The sequence below is a fragment of the Staurois parvus genome, unplaced genomic scaffold (assembly GCF_062004578.1).
Source record: "Staurois parvus isolate SC_StPar_1 unplaced genomic scaffold, SC_StPar_1.0 ptg000299l, whole genome shotgun sequence".
In the NCBI taxonomy this organism is placed as follows: domain Eukaryota; kingdom Metazoa; phylum Chordata; class Amphibia; order Anura; family Ranidae; genus Staurois; species Staurois parvus.
In genome coordinates this window covers 24,380,881-24,408,009 of record NW_028318095.1, presented here as the reverse complement: position 1 = coordinate 24,408,009, position 27,129 = coordinate 24,380,881, and the positions used below count along the sequence as shown (strand labels likewise).

Genomic DNA, 27,129 nt, shown 5'->3' with positions numbered 1-27,129 from the left:
AGATCAGTGATTAATACTGTAAATTAGAGCCCAGTAAATCCATTCTTAAAGAGATTATCATTGTGGATCCCATAAAGAGCATTTCAGATAATTCTTTGTATGTGCACCACAGGAGATGACAGGACTTAAAAAAACTACTTTTTAAGACAAATTTGATTCATTGAAAATTTGAGCATTAAAAAAGTAGAGTTGGATGGGATATAGTGTATTCACGTTCACACATGCCTGATATGCTGGCCACACACACCATAGGATTCTGTTTAAAGTGGTTGTAAAGGATCTATGCATGAGCCCCATTGCGATCCGGAGATGTGCGCGACAGCCTTGGCTGTCCTGGGTTTCTGCCTCCTCATTGGCTGCTGTCAATTACAGCCAGTCAGCCAAGGAGAAGAGGGGGGTGGGACCAAGCCGCAGCTCAATGTGTGAATGAACACACGGAGCAGCGGCTCGGGAACATGCCTTATCCCCCATAGCAAGCTGCACCCGACAGAAAGGTGAAGCCAAGAGTTCCGGCAGGGGACCCGAGAAGACGAGGTTCCAGGCTGCTCTCTGCAAAACCTCTGCACAGGGCAGGTAAGTATAAAATGTTTATTTTACGGAAAAAAAAAATGAACCTTTAGTATCGCTTTAACTTTTAATATCGAGTCAAAAATGTAAAAATAACTATATATTCATTAATAACAGCCTTCTCGATTCCCTACAGTCTGGCTTCTGCCCACAACATTCCACTGAAACTGCCCTATTGAAACTCACCAATGACCTAATAACTGCTAAAACCAATGGCCAGTACTCCATACTCATACTCTTAGACCTTTCTGCTGCCTTTGACACAGATGACTACCCACTCCTCCTCTGTAAACTCCACTCCCTTGGCCTCCATGACTCTGCTCTTTCCTGGTTCTCCTCTTACCTATCTCAGTGCACTTTTAGTGTCACATACAATTCGATCTCCTCCACTACTCCTCCTCTTTCTGTTGGGGTACTCCAAAGCTCGATCCTAGAGCCCCTCCTCTTCTCTCTATATACCTCTTCTCTAGGCTGGTTGATAACCTCCCATGGCTTCCAATACTACCTCTATGCTGATGACACCCAGCTCTCTCAACTCCTCAACTCACCCCTCAATCTCTTTACGTATCACAAATTTACTGAGCGACATATCCGTATGGATGCAAGTGTACAATCCAAACGCACACATTCCTGCGTTACAAATGTCACATGCCTGATGAAGGGGTCCTGTGAGACTCCAAAACGTTGCCTTGCTGTAACTTTGTGATCGTTCATTAAAACTTTTGGACCCTAATTGGTGATATTCTCCCTTGCTGATATCCGTATGGATGCCACACCAATTCCTCAAACTCAATCTTTCTAAAACCTAGCTTGTAATATTTCAACCGCTCCGTCCCCTCCCTATGACTTTACCATTGAGATCAGCGGCACAACCATTGGTCCCTCCACATATGCTAGGGTGCTGGGTGTAATCCTAGACTCTGACCTCTTCTTCAGCCCCCACATCCAATCACGGGCTAAATCCTGCCGCCTTAACCTTCATAGCATTTCCAGGATTCGCCCCTTCCTGACTGATGACACCACAAAACAGCTTTTTCGCTACTTATTTCCACCTTGACTACTGCCACTCCCTCCTCACTGGCCTACCCCTACACAGGTTATCCCCCCCTTCAGTCTATTATGAATACTGCTGCTAGACTAATACACCTTACTAACCGATCCATGACTGCTGCCCCTCTCTGCCAATCCCTTCACTGGTTTTCACTAGCCCAACATATAAAAATCAAAATACTAACCACAACATACAAGGCCATCCACAACATCTACCCTACATCACCAACGTTATCTGCAGATATCACTAAAACCATCCTCTCCGCTCCTCCCAAGACCCCCAGCTCTCCAGTTCCCTTGTGACCTTCTCCCACGCTCGCCTCTAGGACCTCTCCAGAGCTCCTCCCTTCCTCTGCAACTCCCTGCCCCAATATATCTGGTTAGCACCTACCCTGTCTGCCTTTAGGTGATCCTTGAAAACTCATTTATTCGGGAAAGCCTACCCCACCTTCACCTAAGAACTGTACTTGAGTCACCTCCATCAGATCATCCCCTGCAGTTATTACCTTTTATACCACCTCCCCCTCCCTTCAGATTGTAAGCTCCATGAGCAGAACCCTCCTATTCCTTCTGTATCGAACTGTATTGTAATTGTGCTGTCCCCCTTTATATTGTAAAGTGCTGCATAAACGGTTGCCGTTATTTAAATCCTGTATAACAATATACTACAAGTATACTGAATAGGATTTAGTTTAAAATGATATTAAATCGAAATAAAAAATGTAATATATTGCAGTTTACCAATTCTTAGATTTGGTGGCTGCATTTTTTAGGCTTCTCCTGTTTTTTTTCACTTTGTGAACCTGCCAGCAACCCATCTCCAGTATTAGTCTGTCCTCACTCTGAATGAATAAGCGCAGGGGGCACATCTGGACAGCAGCATTCTTAATTTGGAGGAAGGAGTGTTAAATGTACTAGCAGATTTAAATACACTAACAAAATGAAGCCAAATGCCAGCTCCCACTGAAGTTACACAAGCAGTTACAGGCACCGTTTTTTTTTTTCTTTTGGTATAAAGATTTTCCATGAATAAATAAAAGCTGATAATTGTGAGCACTCGTCAGTGGTAAATGGTTTGTCTCGACACTCTTAATTGATACATTTGCAGGAGAGCTTGTTTTTTTTAAAGAGACTTAGTGGCCAGATCACCAGATGAAAATAAAGGAAAAAAGAAAACAGCTGTTACATCTAAGTATTGGTAAGCTACAACATAAAAAATGTTTGGTTTGGAGTTGAATACTTCTTTAATTCTGTTGTTAAGTTAGACCCCCTACACTACAAAGTCGTTCATATAATTTTTTTTTTTTATCTGATAAGACATATCTGAACATGATCAAGCAATGTGGAATAAGCAATTTTCCAGGAAAGTGTTTGCTCCTCACATATAAATGTTCAGTCTCTGATGAAAACAGATCGATAATGGTCCCCCACTTTAAGAAGGTCACTTACACACATAGGAGGAGTCTTTTGACACTTTATTGTGTTTGTTTACATTTCTTCGCTGTACGTGGTTGGGCCAAGCTCCCATATCTGACCATCCTCTACCTGGCTGGCCTTAGATTATGCAGTTTTCTTCCTTTCAACCATGGGTTGAATGGAATCCCTCCCGCTGCGCTACGGTTTTCTGACAGCCAGGGCCGGTGCTTCCACTAGCCAAACTAGTCAGCCGCCTAGGGTGCACTGTCAGCTAGGAGCACAGCACAGGTCGGCACTCTCTCTGTGTTGCCTATGGACCTGTTGTATGAACTCTTCATTTCTCTGCAGAGTCCCCCTCTCTTCATACACAGGGAATGATGAGGGACCATTTAGTACACACAATATATATATATATATATATATATATATATATACACACATATCTATCACACACAGTCCTCCATCTGTAACAGGGAGCCATGACCAAATGAACGGTGTCCAGTGCTGGCTCCGCCTTCTTCTACACAGCTGCAGCCAATCTATAGGCAGAGGTGTGCTCTGGTTGCAAGGTTTACTTTATGTGAGTAGAATGATCGGGGCCCGATGTGTATGAGAGGCGGCCTGTCCTCGATGAGAGCTGTAGCCTGGACTCCGCACCCTGGAGGTGAGCCAAGCCTAGCAGGATGGTGGGTCATGGAGGTGACAGTAGGAGGAGGGGGGCTGACAAAGGTCGGGGTGAGAGGAGCGGATGCTGCTTGATCGTGTGGGACGCTGCCAAGTCATGAATGATCCTTCAGCTGAAGGAAGGGATGGCAGAGAGGGAGGAAGAAAGGACAGAGAAAGATGCTGGGTGTCAGGGGCCAGTGTAGCAGCTGAGTTGCTGCTCCTTCCAATGTTCCTCTCAGACTCAGTCCCCTACTGCAAGCCAGCTAGCAGCTGCTGGTCACTGTGGAGTTTTGTAATTCTGGCTCTTTTTTTTGTTTTGTTTTGTTTCTCTGTCTGATTGGTTAATACAGTTAATTTATATTTGGTTAGTATATATTTTGTCTTTTAATTTGCAAAAATAAGTGCCATAAGATGCCACCAGCACCAATGTTAAAGAACTTAAGCAATTTCATGTTTTGTTAATTTAATATTTTCTACTGTTTTTAAAACAATTTTTTTTTTTTTTGGGAGGGGGGCGCAAGTAGCTGGTCTTGCTTAGGGCGCAAAATAGTCTAGCACTGGCCCTGCTGACAGCTGAAGGTTTTCCCACCACCAGAATACAATGACTGCTGCTGGCAGTGATCGTACGAAAAAAACCCCAACAGGTTTCAATCCATCTATGGTCGGCTGAAGGGTATACACAAACATGAAATGACAGCTGCCTGTTCAAGCCTGTGATAACGATGCCTGGACTCCCTCCAAAACCCGAGTGGTGAATCGGGTTGTCATCCTGAGAATTTACAACTCTGCAACATTCTATCCAATTAAAAGAGAAATATGGTAATTTTTTTTTTTTTTAAATTATAAAAATTATACTTACCTAGGTGGATGTAGCATCAATCCGATGCTGTATCTATCCTTTGCCGGTTCTAATGGTGAAAACAGAGATAAAGCACCTCTGATCACTCAGTTCTCTCTGCTGCTCTGAGCAGAGCCAGGACTCTCGGTCTCTGGCTCTCTGCTCTGCCCCTCCAGCACTCACTGTGGAGGGGGTGGGAGGGGCTGGCTCAGGCTTGTTGAGAGACTGAGCCAAGAGCCAATCCAGGCTCCTGGGTGGATCCCCACCATATCGTGATATTCCCCCAGCCTGAACCGGCTGAATGACATCAGCCGACAATGCCTGAAAACGGGTAACAGGAGTGCAGAACGAACTGAAATCCTGTGATCCACAGGAGAAGTACAGCCAAATGAGCTTTAGCTGTACTCCTCCTTTTAGTCATCAAAACAAAAGTCATGTCTGCAATATCTCATTCATCCCAGCAGACTCTTGAATTCCCTTAAAAAAACCAAAAAAAACAAAAGCAGTTTAAATTGAGTAAACATTTCTCAGAGTGTCTGGAAACTTCAAAAGGCTTCTATTCAAACTCAGAAATTGCCTCTTAACAATTCTTAACATTACTTAGAAGACCACTGCTAACCAGAGATCTGTGGGAAAAGTCCTATCATACATCCCACCACAGCATGTTTACACAGTCTGGGTTATAAAACTTATTAAGCCAAGCTTTTCTGAAACAGCTTAAGGCAGGCAAGCCATAGGTTATACAATTGTCTTTCCTTCCAGAAAAAAAAAAGCTGCTGGATTCCGCCATCAACACTGTCAGTGTTGATGGGAGAATCCCTCCCCTGCCGGCAGAACACAATGATTAATGTTGCCAGCTATAGCCGGTGGCACTAATCATTTGGAAAAAACCAGACGGGTTGGTTGTACACAAGTCGATCGGAAGATGGCTGCACCAGTTTTCAGGCATGAACATTTTCAGCAAGTACAGAAAATACATGATGATCTTGCCAGAAACACTTCTATCTGTGGTATATGAAAGCAGTGAAGAATATGACTGAATCAGAAGATAAAACAATTAAATCATGAACTAGTTATGCGAAGAGTGATTTTTACACAAAGGAGAAGAGGTCTATCACCGCAGCACACTAGCAAAAAAATCTGGGGCGCGGTTATAGGGCTGACAGAGAATTGGGCAGGATTATAGGGAAAGCTTTGACAGTATCCAATCATTTGAGGGTATGAGCCTATAAACCAAGGACTATAAATGCTTTGTGTCATGTACTGTACAATTAAGATAGACATGTTGATCTTACCAGAACTGAAATGTCCTTTTCACTTTCTATGAATTGAAATGAACCATGTTAATAACTTCCAAGCCGTTCTGTAACTACAAATCCCCCCATTCCCCATGTAATTGAAATGGAAAGAAGGAAGGAAGTGTTTGTGGTCCTAAAAACCAGAAAAAAAATAGCCTTTTGGCAAGCATGGCTCCATCCATAGTTCTGCAGCCACTCAAGAAAGTAAGTAAGTTATTCACAAGAATGACAGGTAAAAGAAAAATCCTCAAAAAGAAAACTAATGCAGCCATCTAATATAGGGACTTATAGGCTACAACATACTAAATATGTGTTTTTAGGTTTAGATACACTTCATTTAAGATACAAAGCTTATCCCCGTGAGAAATCTCTACACATCCATGAATTATGTCACAGGGAGTAATAACAGCTTTAGCAGTAGAAGGAAAGTTTGGGAGGTAAATTTAGGTCATGCTTGAAGAGCATCTTTTCCACTTTTGTTGAGAAAAAAACATTCCCCTCTGGGTGATCTATGTACATTGCAAGGATTTTAACAAACTTTGTTGCAGTTTCCTCCCTTTTGATATTCTGAAGAAGTAGATGTTTGTTTGTCTGTATCCATGTGCAGAGTGAATCTGCATGGGAGTGACTTTATAATTATCAATCAGCTGCTGCACCTGTGATTTCCCAAAGGGAGCCTTTTACCAAAAATGACATTTTTGTTGCAGGGGATGCCAAAAATCTGACTTGTATCTTAACCACTTGAGCCCCAGAGGATTTACCCCCCCTTAATGACCAGGCCTTTTTTTGCTGTTTGGCGCTGCACTAATTCAAATGATAATTGCGCGGTCATGCAATGCTGTACCCAAACGAAATTTATGTCCTTTTTTTCACACAAATAGAGCTTTCTTTTGGTGGTATTTGATCACCTGTGCGCTTTTTATTTTTTGCGCTATAAACAAAAAAAAACGAAAATTTTGAAAAAAAACAATATTTTCTACTTTCAGCTATAAAAAATATATCGTAAACTCAAAGTTAGTCATAAATTTAAGCCAAAATGTATTCTGCTACATGTTTTTGGTAAAAAAAATCCCAATAAGTGTATATTGATTGCTTTGTGTGAAAGTTATAGCGTCTACAAACTATGGTATAGATACTGCAATTTATGCCTTTTTTTGCTATACAGCGCTGCACTAATTCAAATGATAATTGCGCGGTCATGCAATGCTGTACCCAAACGAAATTTACGTCCTTTTTTTCACACAAATAGAACTTTCTTTTGGTGGTATTTGATCACCTGTGCGCTTTTTATTTTTTGCGCTATAAACAAAAAAAAACACGAAAATTTTGAAATATAAACAATATTTTCTACTTTCAGCTATAAAAAATATATCGTAAACTCAAAGTTAGTCATAAATTTAAGCCAAAATGTATTCTGCTACATGTTTTTGGTAAAAAAAAATCCCGTGCATTAGCGGGCAAACTGGCGCTATCTAGGAGGGGCGCTAACACTATCGGACGTCACCAGTGACACTAATACAGTGATCAGTAAAAATCTGTTCACTGTAATCAATGACACTGGTGACAGGGCAGTGAAGGGGTTAACTGGGGGGGGGGGAGGGGGGCGATCAAGGGGTTAAATGGGATTTCTGGTGCACTAGCGGCCAAACTGGCGCTATCTGGGAGGGGCGCTAACACTATCGGAAGTCGCCAGCGACACTGATACAGTGATAAGTAAAAATCTGTTCACTGATCAATGACACTGGTGACAGGGCAGTGAAGGGGTCAACTCGGGGGGGGGGCGATCAAGGGGTTAGACAGGATTATTGGTGTATTAGCGGGCAATCTGGCGCTATCTGGGAGGGGCGCCAACACTATCGGAAGTCGCCAGCGACACTGATACAGTGATCAGTAAAAATCGGTTCACTGATCAGTGACACTGGTGACAGGGCAGTGAAGGGGTTAACTGGGGGGGGAGAGAGATTAAGGGGTTAAATGGGATTACTGGTGTACTGGCGGGCAATCTGGCGCTATCAGGGAGGGGCGCTAACACTATCGGAAGTCGCCAGCGACACTGATACAGTGATCAGTAAAAATCGGTTCACTGATCAGTGACACTGGTGACAGGGCAGTGAATGGGTTAACTGGGGGGGGCGATCAAGGGGTTAAACGGGATTACTGGTGTACTGGCGGCCAAACTGGCGCTATCTGGGAGGGGCGCTAACTCTATCGGAAGTCGCCAGCGACACTGATACAGTGATCAGTAAAAATTGGTTCACTGATCAGTGACACTGGTGACAGGGCAGTGAAGGGGTTAACTGGGGGGGGCATCAAGGGGTTAAACGGGATTACTGGTGTACTGGCGGGCAAACTGGCGCTATCTGGGAGGGGCGCTAACACTATCGGAAGTCGCCAGCGACACTGATACAGTGATCAGTAAAAATTGGTTCACTGATCTGTGACACTGGTGACAGGGCAGTGCAGGGGTTAACTGGGGGGGGGGGCATCAAGGGGTTAAACGGGATTACTGGTGTACTGGCGGGCAAACTGGCGCTATCTGGGAGGGGCGCTAACACTATCGGAAGTCGCCAGCGACACTGATACAGTGATCAGTAAAAATTGGTTCACTGATCAGTGACACTGGTGACAGGGCAGTGCAGGGGTTAACTGGGGGGGGGGGGCGATCAAGGGGTTAAACGGGATTACTGGTGTACTGGCGGGCAATCTGGCGCTATCTGGGAGGGGCGCTAACTCTATCGGAAGTCGCCAGCGACACTGATCAGCAAAAATCGCTTCACTGATCAGTGACACTGGTGACAGGGCAGTGAAGGGTTAACTGGGGGGGGGCGATCAGGGGGTTAAATGTGTCCTAGAGTGTTCTAACTGTAGTGTAGTGCTTGTGTACTCACTTTTTGGATGTCTTCTTCTCTGTCTGGAACGGAATGTGTCCAGGCAGAGAAGAATGACATCATATCCTGCCCTGTGTATTTGTCAACACAGGACAGGATAGGACAGGGACCGATCATGTGATTTCAGCCAGAAATCACTGGCTGAAATCTAATGATTGATCCCTCCTGGATCAAATCGTGTCACCCGCGGGTCGGCGGGAGCGCGCGCGCGCCCCCTGCCGGCAAAAGTGTCGGGAGCGCGGAACCCGTTTTAAAACGTGGTTTTGCGCTCCACTGCCGCCCTGCACACGTATATACACAGTGGCAGGGCGGCAAGTGGTTAATGCAGACTTTTGGGAAAATCAGTAAGCCAATTACACAAGCAGGAAACAACATTTGCAGGGGGTGTTCTGTACAGCATCTGTGTACAGAACACCTCCAGGTAGACATATTTAGTTTTAGAGAAAAAAAATTAGGGATGAACTGAAATTTCGGCCACCGAAACATATCGGCTGAAAATAGCCCTATCTGCAGTTTGCCGATAGGAAAAATTTAGCCGATACAGGAGACTGTGTGTACTGCAGATGTGAGGGGGGGGGGGGTGACTGAGATAGGCAGGAGAGGAGCAGTGTATACAGTGACTGGCTGTCGGTATATGTCAGTGTCGGTTTTTAAATGTAATTACTGGCTTTTTTTTTTATTCACTATAGCTCACAGAATTAGCTGTCACTTTCCACCCAGCTAAAAGAAACAAAGTTTCCTTTTAGTTTATGTCCCAGAGTTAAAAGAAACAAAGTTTCCTTTAGCTCGGGGGAAAGTGACAACTAATTCTGTGAGCTACAGTGAAGTAAAAAAAAAAAAAAGCCGACACTTGCATTTAAAAACCAGCACCAGCATATAGTGAGGGAGCCTCTCTGTATACACTGCTCCTCTCCTGACCCTTCCTTGCACACACTGCTCCCCACCCCCTCCCCCCTACAAAGAGGACCTGTCACTCATATGCCATCACATCGGGGACTATTGGTCCCCTATGTGATAGCAATAAAATCATAAGTTAAAAAAAAAAAATAAAAATATACATGAAAGTAAAAAAAATATATATAAAAAAAAAATTGAAGTGATTCCCACCCCTACATACACGGACATTTCGGTTTTCGGTATCAGTGCACCGCTAAAAATTAGAGCGCTGCAGATTGAAAAGGAAACGTAATTTTTAATAATATTCAATTACAATATGACCTAAGTCGCAATTGTGCGCTTTATAATTTTTTTTTTTTTATTTACAAAGTTTTTTTCACACAAAAGTGGAGTGACCCTTTAAACACTCATGTATAATTCAATTTGTCAAATGAGATGCACGTTTCATTTTGGTGAGCCCTGTGGCTACAAATGACCAGTCAAATGTCTTTCCCCAATAGCTCTTAGGGAGACATCAACCTGTCTATGGCTAGGTTACGTTTTCTAAAATCAAATCACGACAGACTACAATAAAATGATTATATATAATCATCCGTGACTACAATGTGCAATAGACTAAATATCACATTACCATTTCCATAAAGGTTAGCAGAGACTCTCTGTTATTATTCCACTCCTGCGCAAGTTCAGATGCACGTGGATACTTGCAGCAAGACAGTTCGAATGTCACTTCCAAGCAGTTTCCATAGATATAATTGTAGTCTTGCATTCCACCTACAGAACAAAAATCACAGGATCCATAAAGAAAATACAAATGATTACGTACAGTATGTAATGCAGGCTATCCCTTTACTGCTGGAACACAAAGGCATTTCCACAGTTGTTTAGGGCCATACACTGGCAAGAAATAGCACATTTGTGCAATGGGTAACACAGGTGAATGTGTTCAGCCATGGCCAGTAAGGTTGTATAAATCACTATCAGGCGGAAAGGTGGTCACAGCAGTTCGCATTTAATTGCACATCAAGTGGTGTGCAATTGTGTGCTACATGTGGTAGGTACATGAATGCAAACTGTCTGCGTCCAGGACCGCTCAGCTGTCCCTAGACACATGTAACTGCACTATATGCAGTTATGTGCACATAGCCGCCACCTGTCAATGACTAAACTGTGATTGAATCCACCTGTGCTACCCCGCCACATGAATACACTCATTCTTGGTGGTGTATGACCCTACATGTGTGAAAGAGGCCTTTATGCAATTTGTAGGAACACAGTGCATGCCATTTGTCATGATTTCCTATGGCTCAAGTTCACATCTACGCACTTTTTTGCAGGTGCGTTTTTTGGTAAGGGTCAGGGACTTATTTTCCCGCAGCAGTTTGCATTTTTTGTCCAACAGACTTCAATGGAAGCACATATAAAAACCAAGTGCTGCATTTCTGGCGCATTTTTCTTTATTGTGTTTTGCGTTTTGAATCTGTCCAGCAAGAAATTGTCCGGAAAAACCCCCCATGGAAACCCATCAAAATTGCGTCAAAACCGCACTTACAAAAATGCACCGCAAAAAGCATTGCAGAAACAGATCAAATGCAAACTGCATAGGTGTGAACCTTGCCTTACACACCAGCTTACTGGCTAGAGAGCACATAATTACAAAATACAAAAAAATGAGAAGATGCCATTCCCAGTGACTTACATTTGACATTATTTCATCGAATAAGCACATTGGAAGCAGTGTTAATTTTGACGTTAAATTTTGATTTAGATTTAGTCAGTCTTGTCAAAAATGCCATTTTAGTTTTAGTCATCTGAATTGTTTTAGTTTTAGTCATAGTTGTATTTTAGTTGACTAAAATCTACAGGGTTTAGGTAAATTGCAATGCATTATTTAAACACTTAAACGTCTATAAATGAAACCAAGTTTATTTACTAAAATATTGCTTTTTTTGACAGAAGTGTAACATTTATATATATGTATATATAAAAATAATAAATATGTACACTCTATTGCCTGTAAAGCCATTGCACATATTACATGAACTTTAACCACTTGCCCTAAGGAAGATTTACCCCCCTTCCTAACAGACCTATTTTTTGTGACAATTGTGCAGTCATGCAACGCTGTACATGAATTAAATTTATGTCCTTTTTTCCCACAAATAGAGTTATCTATTGGTAGTATTTGATCATCTCTGCAGTTTTTACTTTTTGCATTATATAAACAAAGACAGACAATTTTGAAAAAAAAAAAAAAGTATTTTCTACTATAAAAGCATATACAATAAAAATGATACAAATCTAATTTCTTATTAAATTTAGGCCAAAATGTATTCTACTACATATTTTTGGTAAAAATAATTCCCAATAAGTGTATATTGATTAGTTTGTGCAAAAGTTATAGCGTTTGAAAAATTGTAATGGTGGCATTCAGCGACCTATAGCGGGACTGCGATATTTCAACTGACATTTTCACATTGACACTTTGTGGGAACCAGTGACACTAATACAGTGATCAGTGCTAAAAATATGCACTGATCACTGTATTAATGACACTGGTTGAGAAGGGGTTACATCTAGGGTAATCAAAGGGTTAACTGTGTGCCTAGCCATGTGCTTGGTGTACACTAGGTGGCGCTGTTACTGGGGGAAGTGAAGAATCGTGTTCCCAGCTTTGCAGGGACACAATCTTTCACTTCTCTCCCTGGCAGAACAGAGCTCTGCCTTGTTAACATAGGCAGAGTTCTGTTCTTTGTTCTGGCCAACAATCGGTGGGTACCAGCAAACATCCATTCACCAGGACTCACACACTGGCTTCTGCTGTGAGTGTTCACAGCAGAAGCAAGCTGCCGGTGGTATGCGCGTGCTCCTTATGGCGGAAGTGCAAGATCAGGGAAAAATATATGATTTTGCACAAGAGAACCGCCATGTAGCAGTAAAACTGCTATAGGGCGGTCTTCAAGTGGTTAACAGTTCCAAGTAACTGAACACAACAAAAATTTCTACAGCTTCAAGCACAGGCACAGCATACAGCCCAGCACAATACAATTAAGCCAATACTGGACGGTAATGCTTTTTTCTATAATAAGAATCAGTTTACTGTTCACAGTAAAAGCAGTTCAAAGTTCACATGGGTAAACATCCCTCTCTCACATTTTTGTTTGTTGACAAAAATTGGAATTCATTTTCGTCAAAGTTTGTGTCAATTGTTGAAAATTCAAATTGATTTTCGTTTAGTTTCCTCACTGAAAACATGCTGCTGATGAAAACTATGACAAAAATATTTTCACCTAAGAAATTAACTGAATTGAAAGCCAGCATATCCAAACTTGTATACAAAAAAAATCCACCCACACAGGCATTGGATAAAACCTTCAATCATTCTGTAAAAGCAAATAAAACTTTATAGATACCAACATTACCGCCCCATTATATCAAATAATTACCCTTTAATGTTAACCACATACAACTCATTTCTGGTACAGTTGCTTACAATGAAAAAGACACAACCATCACAAATATTGTCCTCAAAACCGTAAGCTCAATTGTAGGAGATTTGTGATCTACAAAAAAAACTGGATTCTTTCCCACTCTGGAATCAATAGCTGTGTTATTCTGAGAATGTAGGCAGCCAGGTAAAGTGGAATTCCAGGCAAAAAAAGAAAATCTGAGCATCTAAAGAATAGGCCTTGCATACAATACACATACAGTAGGTCCTATCATGTTCTATTACAATGCAGGTATTTTCTGTATGCATAGTCAAAATTTACACCAACTTAGAATAATAGAAACTGCACTGAAATATTTAAATTGTGATCCTAGTAAAAAAAAAAAAGGCAGCTGAATGCAATGTTTGTTCAGGAACATGCACCCGCATGGCTGTTCCATGCAGTCACTGCTTCCCAAAAGCAATGAATGGGACTGCCTGCATGCAGATGCACAGAGCACCTGTGCACTCGGTGTAGACAACAACAGCCCTCTGCACGGGTGTACGCATAGGAATGAGCCCTATGTCCAGATAATATATGTATATGCAGTAAAGCATGATTGTCATCCTCTGTATTGCGTAAAAGGGCTGTTTGATCCCGTCTTCTCTGATTCTCCCCTTCTTTTAATATCTCCAAACCATTTGCTGATGGTACAGAGCCCTAGGAGTCACTCTGCACATGCTCAGTTTGGTGTGTATTGCTAGAGAGGGTTTTTTGTTTTTTTAGGGTGCATGTGATCGGCACAGGGTCAACCTGCAATGTCCAGAGGGGCAGGGGTCATGCAGCCTCATAGGACAGTCAGAAGAGAATGAAAACTCCTTCTGCAAGCTTTAACCAGTGCAGCTGAACACTGATAGAAGTCACAAGAGTGCTGTATAATACTGATAAGAAAAGGTATTTAGCAGCTTATATTTATTAAAATATTTGCATTTCCATGCTCTGTGTACTTTGGAAGATCAGATACAGTAAAAGGGTCATGGGTTTAGTAACACTTTAAAGCATTACATTTACAAGAAAAATACTGCCATACCACTGTGGAAATGTCCAACACACACACTGTAATTCTCATTCCAGAAGAACAGACCCCTTTGTGTATAAAATGGATTGAGAAATAGCAAAGGTATTCCAATATTATCTTGAAATAATAATAAAGACCACTGTCCCAAGTTGAAAATGGTGAAGAAAGTGCTCCAATCAAATAAATAGTGCCATAAGGAAATTCAACAAGCCCACACCATCCGGTAAAGACCACACTCACCAAATTTGATGGACTCTTAGTGTATATGGCTTAAGAGTCTAATAAGCTTTTAAGGTGAGATGTGTTCTCCAGAATAAATCCAAATCAAGGCAAAATTGCTTGCTTGACAATCTCCAACAACCAAAAATTGGGTAAATGCAATGCAAAGAAACAATAGGGACACTAATGTCCAATCTCCAATGACCAACAATAGGGTGGATGCAATGCAACAATAGGGACACTAATATTGTAATACTGCAAAACTCTTTAATGTAATAAAACCAAGGCATTTAATGCACTCACATTAGACAAGATAAAAATATGCCTTATAAAATTGTAAACTTTCCCCCATCAGAAAGTGTTTGGACCAACTCAATACTGGCTCCCACATAAAAGGAAAGTAAACTGGCAGCAGAGTGGTATCCACATCACAAATAGCTATGACCAGCAGATATGTATTCCCTTCGGAGCAAAGATGGCTCTGGAGTGCCGCAGATAAGTGTGCGCTTCACTCACCGGATGTGTCACAAAGCTTCCGTTGAAACTGGAAATTACGCCAATGCATATCGCCTCTCCTCCAGGGCGTTATCACAGACAGGGATCTCAGGTTCCTGTTTCCAAATTATACCTACCGTATTTTTCGCCGTATAAAACGCACTTTTTCTTCCCCAAAACTGGGGGGGAAATGTCAGTGCGTCTTATGGGGCGAATATGGAGCGGCCGGTCCAGTATTTCCACCGCGGCCGTGTCAGAATACCGGGCCAGCCGCTCAGCTCTGCAGCGGGACCTTACCTGTTCCTCTATCCAGCGGCGTGCTGTCCTCCCAGCTTCTGTAGTGTGGGCACTGGGCATGACAGCCGGGTGCCAAGTGAGCATGCGCGAGAAGCGGTGCGCTTTGTGAATGGTAAGGCGGTACCTGGGACACATGACAGATCCCAGAAGCCGCCGGACCAATCACAAAGCGCAAGTGCTTCTTGCTCATGTGCACTGGGCACCCGGCTGTCATTACAGAAGCCGGGAAGACAGCGCGCGGCTGGATCGAGGAACAGGTAAGATCAAACAAAAACTCTGCGGAAGAGCGGGTACCTGTCAAATTCAGGTACCCGCTCCCCACTTCCCCAAAGGTCAGCAGTCATCTGTACTGTCCGCAGTCTCTGGTCATCCCTGTGCTGTCCGCAGTCTCTGGTCATCCCTGTACTGTCCGCAGTCTCTGGTCATCCCTGTACTGTGTCCGCAGTCTCTGGTCATCCCTGTGCTGTCCGCAGTCTCTGGTCATCTCCTGTACTGTGTCTGCAGTCCATTAGTTCAGAATTTTTTTTTTCCTGTTTTCTGCCTCTAAAACCTAGGTGCGTCTTATACGGCGAAAAATACGGTAGCCACTACTCCTCCTAGCTCTCTGATTCGTTACTCATTAATTAATTCAATTCCACGGCTCACCATAATGCAAGTTTACTTCCTGATCAGAACCTTCCGGTTTACAATCTAAATATAATCATATAAAATCTAAAACAGATCATAATTCCATAAAAATAGACAAATTAATATAAATTTATGTGAAACAAACGAAGAAAGCATAATACAAATCATAATTACATAAAAATAAATATAAATTTGTTTATAATAAATATTATCTATCTATATATATATATATATATATACAAAAAATTATATTTAAAATATATAATACAAATATTATTCATACAGTCAGGTCCATAAATATTGGGACATCGACACAATTCTAACATTTTTGGCTCTATACACCACCACAATGGATTTGAAATGAAAAGAACAAGATGTACTTTAACTGCAGACTGTCAGCTTTAATTTGAGGGTATTTACATCCAAATCAGGTGAACGGTGTAGGAATTACAACAGTTTGCATGTTTGCCTCCCACTTGTTAAGGGACCAAAAGTAATGGGACAATTGGCTTCTCAACTGTTCCATGGCCAGGTGTGTGTTATTCCCTCATTATCCCAATTACAATGAGCAGATAAAAGGTCCAGAGTTCATTTCAAGTGTGCTATTTGCATTTGGAATCTGTTGCTGTCAACTCTCAAGATGAGATCCAAAGAGCTGTCACTATCAGTGAAGCAAGCCATCATTAGGCTGAAAAAACAAAACAAACCCATCAGAGAGATAGCAAAAACATTAGGTGTGGCCAAAAACAACTGTTTGGAACATTCTTAAAAAGAAGGAACGCAACGGTGAGCTCAGCAACACCAAAAGACCCGGAAAACCACGGAAAACAACTGTGGTGGATGACCGAAGAATTCTTTCCCTGGTGAAGAAAACACCCTTCACAACAGTTGGTCAGATCAAGAACACTCTCCAGGAGGTAGGAGTATGTGTGTCAAAGTCAACAATCAAGAGAAGACTTCACCAGAGTGAATACAGAGGGTTCACCACAAGATGTAAACCATCGGTGAGCCTCAAAAACAGGAAGGCCAGATTAGAGTTTGCCAAACGACATCTAAAAAAGCCTTCATAGTTCTGCAACAACATCCTATGGACAGATGAGACCAAGATCAACTTGTACCAGAGTGATGGGAAGAGAAGAGTATGGAGAAGGAAAGGAACTGCTCATGATCCTAAGCATACCACCTCATCAGTGAAGCATGGTGGTGGTAGTGTCATGGCGTGGGCATGTATGGCTGCCAATGGAACTGGTTCTCTTGTATTTATTGATGATGTGACTGCTGACAAAAGCAGCAGGATGAATTCTGAAGTGTTTCGGGAATATTATCTGCTCATATTCAGCCAAATGCTTCAGAACTCATTGGACGCCGCTTCACAGTGCAGATGGACAGTGACCCAAAGCATACTGCAAAAGCAACCAAAGAGTTTTTTAAGGGAAAGAAGTGGAATGTTATGCAATGGCCAAGTCAATCACCTGACCTGAATCCGATTGAGCATGCATTTCACTTGCTGAAGACAAAACTGAAGGGAAAATGCCCCAAGAACAAGCAGGAACTGAAGACAGTTGCAGTAGAGGCCTGGCAGAGCATCACCAGGGATGAAACCCAGCGTCTGGTGATGTCTATGCATTCCAGACTTCAGGCTGTAATTGACTGCAAAGGATTTGCAACCAAGTATTAAAAAGTGAAAGTTTGATTTATGATTATTATTCTGTCCCATTACTTTTGGTCCCTTAACAAGTGGGAGGCACATATGCAAACTGTTGTAATTCCTACACCGTTCACCTGATTTGGATGTAAATTCCCTCAAATTAAAACTGACAGTCTGCAGCTAAAGCACATTTTGTTAGTTTCATTTAAAATCCATTGTGGTGGTGTATAGAACCAAAAATGTTAGAATTGTGTCGATGTCCCAATATTTATGGACCTGACTGTATATCTATATACGTTTTAATCCAGAACATGTACCCATACATAACATACTAGAATTACCAACTAGACAAAAACAGTTCTGATCTATGTCCGCATTTAACCCCTTAGGGGCCAGAGTACTCAATTTTAGAATCTACTTTGTTTTATTCTGTGAGATTGCCCTCCTCATGTAACCACCACCCTAGTGAGGTTCAATCCTGTCAATCCCACAGAACTTCAACAAAGATGGATTCCAATTATATAATTTCCTGAAAGGATAAGAAAGACTATGATGTCTCAAGCCTTTCTTAATATTTCTTATATGTTCACCAAGCCTGACAGCAAGCTTTCTAGTCATTCTCCGTACATATTGTAAATGGCAGGGGCATTCCAGGAGGTAGGTAGCATGGGTGCTTGCACATGAAACAGATTTGTGAATCTTAAATGTTTTCCCTTTCGTATGAGACTAAAATTGTGAAATTTTCTTAGTATTTTTGTCACCCCTGAATATTCTACTGCTAAACACCTCCCACATTTAAAGAAACCCCCCGATCTAAAAAAAATGACCCTTTTGCAAGGTGGATCAGGGATATTCTTCACAAGTTTACTCTTAAGAGTAGGTGGTCTCCGATAAATAAATTTGGGCTTCTTAGGCAAAATCTGTCCCAATGCATCATCCTGCAGTAAAACCGGCCAATGATTTCTAAATATATGTTCAACCAATTTATATTGCTTAGAAAACCTTGTAATGAAAGCCAAACCAAAATTCTCTCCCTTTTTATCTTTCTTTTTTAACAGTTCCTCCCAATCCATATTTTTCACCTGATCCTTTGTATCCCTAAGATATTTCGCTCTATACCCCTTCTTCTCAAATCTGTATCAAAATATCTGTTTGCTCTTCAAAATCTTTCTCCTCATCACAAGTCCGCTTAATTCCCATGAATTGGCTTTTTATAATCGCTTTAAGCCATCCATGATAGTAGCAATTATGCGTTGGAATATACCCATTTCTGTCCACTTCTTTAAAATGAGTATGAGTATACAGTCTATTTCCTTTCCTGAATATAGTAAGATCCAAAAAAATTTATGGATCAGTGCTAATACTCTCGGTGAATGAGATGTTATATTTGTTCATTCTCATTTCTTTAATAAGGTTTTCTAGGGATTTTTTAGTTCCCTTCCAAATAATACAGATATAATCAATAAATCTTTTATACAGCCTTAGCTCTGATCTCTTATTACTGTATATCGACTCATGCTCCCACTTAGTCATGAAAAGATTAGCTATGAAGGGTGCATATTTGGATCCCATCGCAACTCCTGTCTTCTGTCTGAAAAACCTTCCATTATGCTAGAAATTATGGCTCATAGCTAGATACAAACTTTGTAACAAAAACTCTTTTTGTGTATTCTTTAATTGATTATTATTCTGTAAAGACCACATTACTGCTTCCAAAGTATAATTGTGCCTAATGTTCGTGTATAGAGAGTTTACACCTATATGTGCCATAACACACTCATTCTCAATTCGTACTTCCTTCAGGATATTAATAAGATCTCCACTATCCCTTAGGTAAGTTGGAGATTCCTGAACAAGGGGCTGAAGAAATGTATCCAAATATTCCCCTATTTGTGGAAATAGGGAATCCACCCCACTTACTAAGGGTCTTCCTGGTGTTTTTTTTTTTTAATTCTTATGTATTTTTGGTAATTGATAAATCGCCGGGGCAATGGGGGCATCAGGGACCAAGTATCTACTTTCTTTTCTATTAAGAAGACCTTCCTTTTCACCTAATGTGACTAATTTCTTCAATTTGGCTTTATACTTAGTGGTAGAGTTTCCCTTTAATATTTCAGAAGTTTCATGATCCTCTACTAACCTATTAAGTTCTTCATTATAATCTTTCTTATTAAGAATAACCCCCCCCCCCCCCCTTGTCTGCTGGCCTTATTAAAATCTCCTTCTTTTCTAGTTGTTCTAAACCCTGAATAATATCTATTTTTTGCCTGGTGTAAGGAATGGTGAAAGTCTCCAAATCATGTTCAACCATTTTCTTAAAATCATCAACTCAACAATTATTACTAATTTTAGGATAAAAAAAATCGACTTATTTCTTAAATCCGTGTTTAAATATTCCCCTTCATCTTGCCTTTCACTTAATCCTTTCTTATCCCAATATTTTTTGATATTAAGTTTTCTAGTACATTTTTGTAGATCTATATATGTATCTAGTTTATCCAATTTTTTTGTCTGGAGCATATTTGAGTCCTAACTCGAGAACCTTTAATTTTCCTCAGTGAATGTAACATCACTGAGATTAAATATACCTTGTTTTACACTTCTCTTTCCTCCCCACCCCCTACAACCCCTTCTTATCTTTCCCCATTTCTTGTGTAGGGACCTGTATATGACATTGGGCGACCTGGCCTCCAACCCCCTCTGCCTCTCACTGGAGGGAAATAAAGATCCCCCCTTCCCCTGAAATGGGGACCCCTCCATGGGGGACCTCCATCATCTCTCCTCTGTGATGGTTGGTTCCAACCCGAAAGGGGTTCGAACTTATTTTGAACCGGTATCCTATAGTAAGGGGTTCGTTCCTGATTGATTGTTCCCTCTTTATGTCTAGGTGGGTATTTATTAGCCTTCATTTTAGAATTATATGGTTGTACATTTCTTGCTTTCTGTGGTTAAGGAGTGTAGGTTGTATTACCATAAATATCTCCTTCTTCTGTAGATGCTCTAGAGCAGTGTTTTTCAACCTTTTTTGTGCAAAGGCACACTTTTTTCATGAAAAAAATCACGAGGCACACCACCATTAGAAAATGTTAAAAAAATTTATTGAAAAACTTTTTGACTTGAGGGCCGCAATGGGTTCATATATTGGACCCGGGGGCCGGACCAAGAGTAGATGAATGATGTGTATGTGTCATCCATAGTAAGTATAGTAATATTCCCCCATAGTAAGCATAGTAATTAATCCCCCATATAGTAATTCATCCCCCATATAGTAATTCATCCCCCATAGTAATTCATCCCCCATAGTAAATTAATACCCCATAGAGTAATTCATCCCCCATAGAGTAATTCATCCCCCATAGAGTAATTCATCCCCCATAGTAATTAATCCCCCATATAGTAATTCATCCCCCATAGTAATTAATCCCCCATATAGTAATTCATCCCCCATATAGTAATTAATCCCCCAAAGGAATTCATCCCCCATAGTAATTCACCCCCCATATAGTAATTCATCCCCCCTAGAGTAATTCATCCCCCCTAGAGTAATTCATCCCCCATAGAGTAATTCATCCCCCATAGAGTAATTCATCCCCCATATTAAGTCCCCAAGCCCCCCTTGTGTCAATTCACTTACCTTTGCTCCGCGCGTTCCTCTCGCCGTTCCGGTGTAGCATGAAAATCTGTCTCCTATGAGGATCTGTCCCCCTCGACGTATCTGCGCATGTGCCAGTTTCAGGCATTAGCAGCCGATCGGCGATCTCCGACACATGCGCAGATACGTCGAGGGGGACAGATCATCCTGACAGTATCACGCTCCGCGGGCCGGATTAAAAGGTCCGCCAGGCCGTAGTTTGCCCATTGCTGTTCTAATGATTGGTCTATTTGTGAGCCGGGGCCACATGTTACGGATGAAATTGCAATTTTTCCCACGGCACACCAGACAATATCTCGCGGCACAGTGGTTGAAAAACGCTGCTCTAGAGTCAGTATTTTCTTTAATAATTTCTTCCTGCCACTTAAAAACCAAATTTTGTTTGTAATACTGAGTGTCTCTATAGTATCTCTTAATTTTCTTGTTTTGTGTGTCCTCGTCCACTTTTTTTAATGTACGTTTGTAATTATTTCATTCTATACATGTAGTCAGTAGTATTTTCAAAAGGTGCCGTTTTCTCTTTTCATATATTAATTTTCTCCTCTAAAAATCTTAATTTCTTTTTTCTTCTCAAAATAATAAGCTCCAACATTTTTCTTTCCACGTGATCGAAAAAAAGAAAACCACTCCCCATCTAATTCCTTTCCTGACATACCATCATTATGTGCTACCTCCAACCTTAATCTCCTAGGTGTGATCCCTTCTTTTGTGTATTTTTCCAGTGTTAAAACATCCTACCACGCTCTAATTTGCTTATCTAAAGCATTCTTAAGGTGCCTAAAATCTTTATTTAAATCAGTGTGTACAATTGTTTGTGAAAAAATTTCATTAACATTAACCAGCTTTTGCTGAACAAAATTAAATACTTCCATGGCTGTTGGGTGCAAAAAGAAAAAAAAAAAAGTGTAAAATAAACGCGTTCGTAGAATCAATTAATTAATGTTGCTGTTCATAGGTAAAAACCATCAAAACATAATAATACCATCAGTGATAAAAAAAAATTGTAATAATAAAATGTAAAAATATAAAATAGTAATAACGTCCACTGTTCCAAGATAAAAACGGTGAAGAAAGTGCTCCAATCAAAAAAAAAAATAGTGCCAAAGGAAATTCAACATGCCCACACCATTAGTGATCACAATCCGGTAAAGTCCACACTCACCAAATTTGATGGACTCTTAGCTTATATAGCTTAAGAGTCAAATAAGCTTTTAAAGGTGAGATGTGTTCTCCAGAATAAAGCCAAATCAAGGAAAAATTGCTTGCTTGACAATCTCCAACGACCAACAATAGGGTGGGTGGATGCAATGCAACAATAGGGACACTAATAGTGTAATACTGCAAAACTCTTTAATGGATTAAAACCAAGGCATTTAATGCACTCACATTAGACAAAATAAAAATATGCCTTATAAAATTGTAAACTTTCCCCCATCAGAAAACATTTGGACCAACTCAATACTGGCTTCCACATAAAAGGAAAGTAAACTGGCAACAGAGCAGTATCCACATCACAAATAGCTATGACCGGCAGATATGTATTTCCTTCTGAGCAAAGATGGCTCGGGAGCGCCGCAGATAGCGTGTGCTCCACTCGACGGACGTGACGTCACAAAGCTTCATCAGAACCGGAAATTACGTTGACACGTTTCGCCCCTCCTCCAAGGCATTATCACAGACAGTTATCTCTGGTTCTTAGTTCCAAATTATACCTAGTCACTACTCCTCCCACCTCTCTGATTCGCTGCTAATTAATTCAATTCCACGGCTCACCAATCTAAAAGTTTACTTCCTGATCAGAACCTTCGGGCTTACAATCTAAACACAAACATATAAAATCTAAAACAGATCATAATTCCATAAAAATAGACAAATTAATATAAATTTATGTGAAACAAAACGAAGAAAGCATAATACAAATTATAATTACATAAAAATAAATATAAATTAGTCTATGATAAATTTAAAAAAAAATGTCTTTACACGGTAATAAAAATTGATTTTAATCCATCAGAACATGTACCCACACATAACATACTAGAATTACCAATTAGACAAAAAACAGATCTATGTCCGCATTTAACCCCTTAGGGCCCAGAGTACTTTTTATTATTATTATACAAGAAATTGGGTATGATCTGAGGTCTGGAGGTGCAATAATTGAGGTGATCTGAGGTATGAAGGTGCAAAAATTGGGGCTGACCTGAGGCCCAAAGGCACAAGAATTGTTGCTGGGGAATGGGGTGTGAAGTTGAAGTAATTGAGGTGTGCTGAGGTGTGAAAGTGCAGAAATTGGGGCTGATCGGAGGTACGGAAATGCAAGAATTGGGACTAATCTAAGATGTGAAGGTGCAGGATTTGGGACTGATCAAGTTTGTGAAAGTACAGGAATTGGGGTGATCTGGGGTATAAAAGTCCAGACATTGGGGTGATCTGATGGGTGAAGGTGCAGGCATTGGTGTGAGCTGAGATGTGCAGGAATTGGGGTGCTCTGAGGCCTGGAGATGCAGGAATTGGAGCTGATCTGAGGTCTGGAGGTGCAGGAATCGGGGTGATCTGAGGTGTGGAGGTGCAGGAATTGGAGCTAATCTGAAATGTAGAGGTGAAGGAATTGGGGCTGATCTTAGGCCTGAGGAAACAGAAATTGGGGCTGTCTGGGGTGTGAAAGTGCACAAACTGAAGCTGATCTGAGGCCTGAAGAAACATGTATTGGGCCTTATCTGTGGTGCAAAAGTGCAGGATTTGGGGTAAACAGAGGCTTGAATTGGGCTAATCTGGGGTGTGAAGGTGCAGGTATTGGGGTGGTCTGAAGGGTAAAGGTACAGGAATTGGGGTGGTCTGAGGTGTGAAGGTGCAAGAATGAGAGCTGATTTAGGATCTGAATGTGCAGAGACTGGGTTTGATCTGAGAGAAGTTTATTAGGATGACTACATCACTTTACAATTCATTTCCAACTGTATATTTTGCAGACGTCCTCGGTTCACATATTCATTTCAACCTTACCATACTTGCCTCACAGTACGTGTTCTGGAACAGGGGTAAGTTACCATTTACCATCCGTTAAAGCTCAATGATTTTTTAATATTATTCAAATAGTTTAAAGCATTTACTGTATAAAAATTCCATTTTCGTGATTGAGTGTGTAAAGTTGACATTTTTGATATAACTGGCACTCTCAATTTTTTCGAAACCATTTTTCGACACACCATGCTCAAAAGGTTGCCTAGCCCTGGTGTAACAGAACTCATAAGGCCCCTTAGTGGGTTTTACTTATTCATACAGACTCACTAATTTGTGTTGACTTTCGTTTAATCAGCACAGTTTTTGTCCGTGAAAAATCGAGTAACCAAGACCACTCATGATCAGAAACATGAAAATAACCCAGAAGGAGAAAAGGAAAAAAAAAAAAAAAACACTTTGTTGTGTGGTAATCTTATTTCTACAATTTGGTAATCGTCTGCAGAGGGCTCACACGTATATGACATCACTTCCATGTACACACTGTTACATTGCTTCGCACACAGGAAGTTGTACTGGGATGTACAGGAATATGATACCTAAGATCTTTGTTCCATACCATGTATCAAAAGTGGAGTAAAAGAAAAGTGCATTGGTTACAAAACAGCAAATTATCAGGTGCTGTATTACACTCTTTTTATGCATTCACCAAGAAGAAGAAGAAAGGTCAGATCTGATCTGGTTGGTCAAGAGTCCTTTCTTCCAGTGTTACACAGCAGGCCAATTGTGATTACTACAGATGTTCAGCACATAATACTGCATTGTTTAAAATGATAAAGAACAATTGTTGTCAGGGATTTGTGAAATGGAAGCATGTTAGTATTAATGCTTGCACAACCACCCATATATGATCACAGGACGCAGAATCGACTGATGATAATGAATAAATATAATTAAATCTATATTGCAAGTTCCATACTGAGCCACAAATAAAGATCAACAAGGTGGAAAATCAATGAAATGAGTGTCTGCCATGTAAAACAATAAAAATGTTAACAAAAGGTTAAACTTTTTGCTAAAATTACTCAGGACCAGGCTGCAAAGGCAAACACCATTCAGGCTGGTGAACAATGGAGCATTATAGCTTTTTGATATTACAAAAGAAAACAAGAATATAGAGTTGCCAAGATAAATATAAGCAATAATGCAGCCATAGTACTACATTCAGCTGTCATTCAAATCTGAATTTAGGGAATTTGTTATAGGATATCCAAACGTGCTTTAGAAATATACAGTGGGGAAAATAATCATTTGATCCTCTGCAGATTTTGTAAGTTTGCCCACTTACAAAGAAATGAAGGGTCTATAATTTTTATCATAGGTGTATTTTAAATGATAGTGACAGAATATCAACCAAACATTCTGAAAAAATACTTGATACAAATGTTATAAATTGAGCTGCAGTTCAGTGAGTAAAATAAGTATATGATTCTAAAGCAAAACATGACTTCGTACTTGGTAGAGAAACCCTGGTTGACAAAGAGAGGTGTAAGACGTTTCTTGTAGTTGATTACCAGGTTTGCGCACATCTCAGGAGGGATTTTGGTCAACTCTTATTTACAGATCTTCTCTAAATCTTTAAGGTTTCTTGGCTGTCGCTTGACAACTTGAAGTTTCAGCTCCTTCCAGAAATTTTCTATAGGATTAAGGTCTGCACTTGGGGGCTAAGAATATGCATGTATCATACATACTAGGGGGAGTACAACTGGGGGAATCAATGGTGGAGAAGGATCTGGATGTTCTGGTAGATCATAAGCTTAATAATGGCATGCAATGCCAAGCTGTGGTTTCTAAAGCGAGCAAAATCCTCTCTTGTATTAAAGAGGTGTAGACTCCAGAGAGAGAGATATCATATTACCCCTGTACAAATCATTAGTAATGCCTTATCTGGAATATGCAGTTCAGTTTTGGGCACCAATTCACAAAAAGAACACTGGGGAACTGGAGAAAGTACAGAGAAGAGCAACCAAACTACTAAGAGGCATGGAGGAGCTCAGCTATGGGGAAAGATTAGACTAACTGAATTTATTCTGTCTTGAGAAGAGGAGATTAGGGAGGATATGATCAACATGTATAAATACATTAGTGGTTCATATAGTGAACTCGGTGTAGAGCTATTCACCCTGAGGTCATCACAGAGGACAAGGGGGCACTCTTTACGTCTGGAAAATAAGACATTTAATCTCCAAAACATGGAAAGGTTTCTTCACAGTGAAAGCTGTGAAAATATGAAACAGACTCCCTCAAGAGTTGGTTCTGGCCAGCTCAGTGGATTGCTTTAAAAAAGGCCTGGATTCCTCCTTAGATACACATAATATAAATGGATACTATCATTTGTAGGTAAAGTTGATCCAGGGAATATCTGATTGCCTCTCGGGGAATCAGGAGGGAATTTTTTGCCCTGCAGGAGCAAATTGGATCATGCTTTGCTGGGTTTTTTTGCCGTCTTCTGGATCAACTGTGGGTATAGGATTATAACTTTTTGACTGAATGGACTTTTGTATTTTTTCAGCCAGACTAACTATGTAACTCCTTTGTTGCCTTGGTGGTATGTTTTGGGTCATTGTCATGCTAGAAGATCCATCCACAACCCATCTTCAGTGTTCTGGGAAGAAGGTTCTCATCCAAGATTTTTTTCAATACATGGCCCCATCCATTGGCTCCTCAATGCGACAAAGTCGGCCTGTACCTTTAGCAGAGAAACAGCCCCAAAGCATAATGTTTCTACCTTCGTACTTGACTGTAGGGATGGTGTTCTTAGGGTCATAGGCAGCATTTTTCTTCCTCCAACACAGTAAGACAAGTTAATGCCAAAGAGCTCAATTTTGGTCTCATCTGACCACAGCACTTTCTCACAATCCTTCTCTGAATCATTTAGTTGTTCACTGGCAAACGTCAGACAGCCTTGTACATGTGCCTTCTTGAGGAGGGGGGATCTTGCGGGTGCTGCAGGATTTCAATCCAATGGTTTGTTTGGTGACTGTGGTCCCAACTGCCTTGAGATTATTCACAAGCTTCTCCGTGTAGTTCTGGGCTAATCCCTCACT

General features: G+C 40.8%; 1 protein-coding gene across 1 annotated transcript in view; it reads right to left on the bottom strand.

Moving 5' to 3' along the window:
- Positions 1-27,129, bottom strand: part of CPD (carboxypeptidase D) — a 135,964-nt gene that overhangs the window by 55,246 nt on the left and 53,589 nt on the right. The window contains exon 3 of the mRNA XM_089683053.1: positions 10,252-10,394. Within this exon, the coding sequence (XP_089539179.1) occupies positions 10,252-10,394 (143 nt within the window). The remainder of the gene's footprint in view (positions 1-10,251; positions 10,395-27,129) is intronic.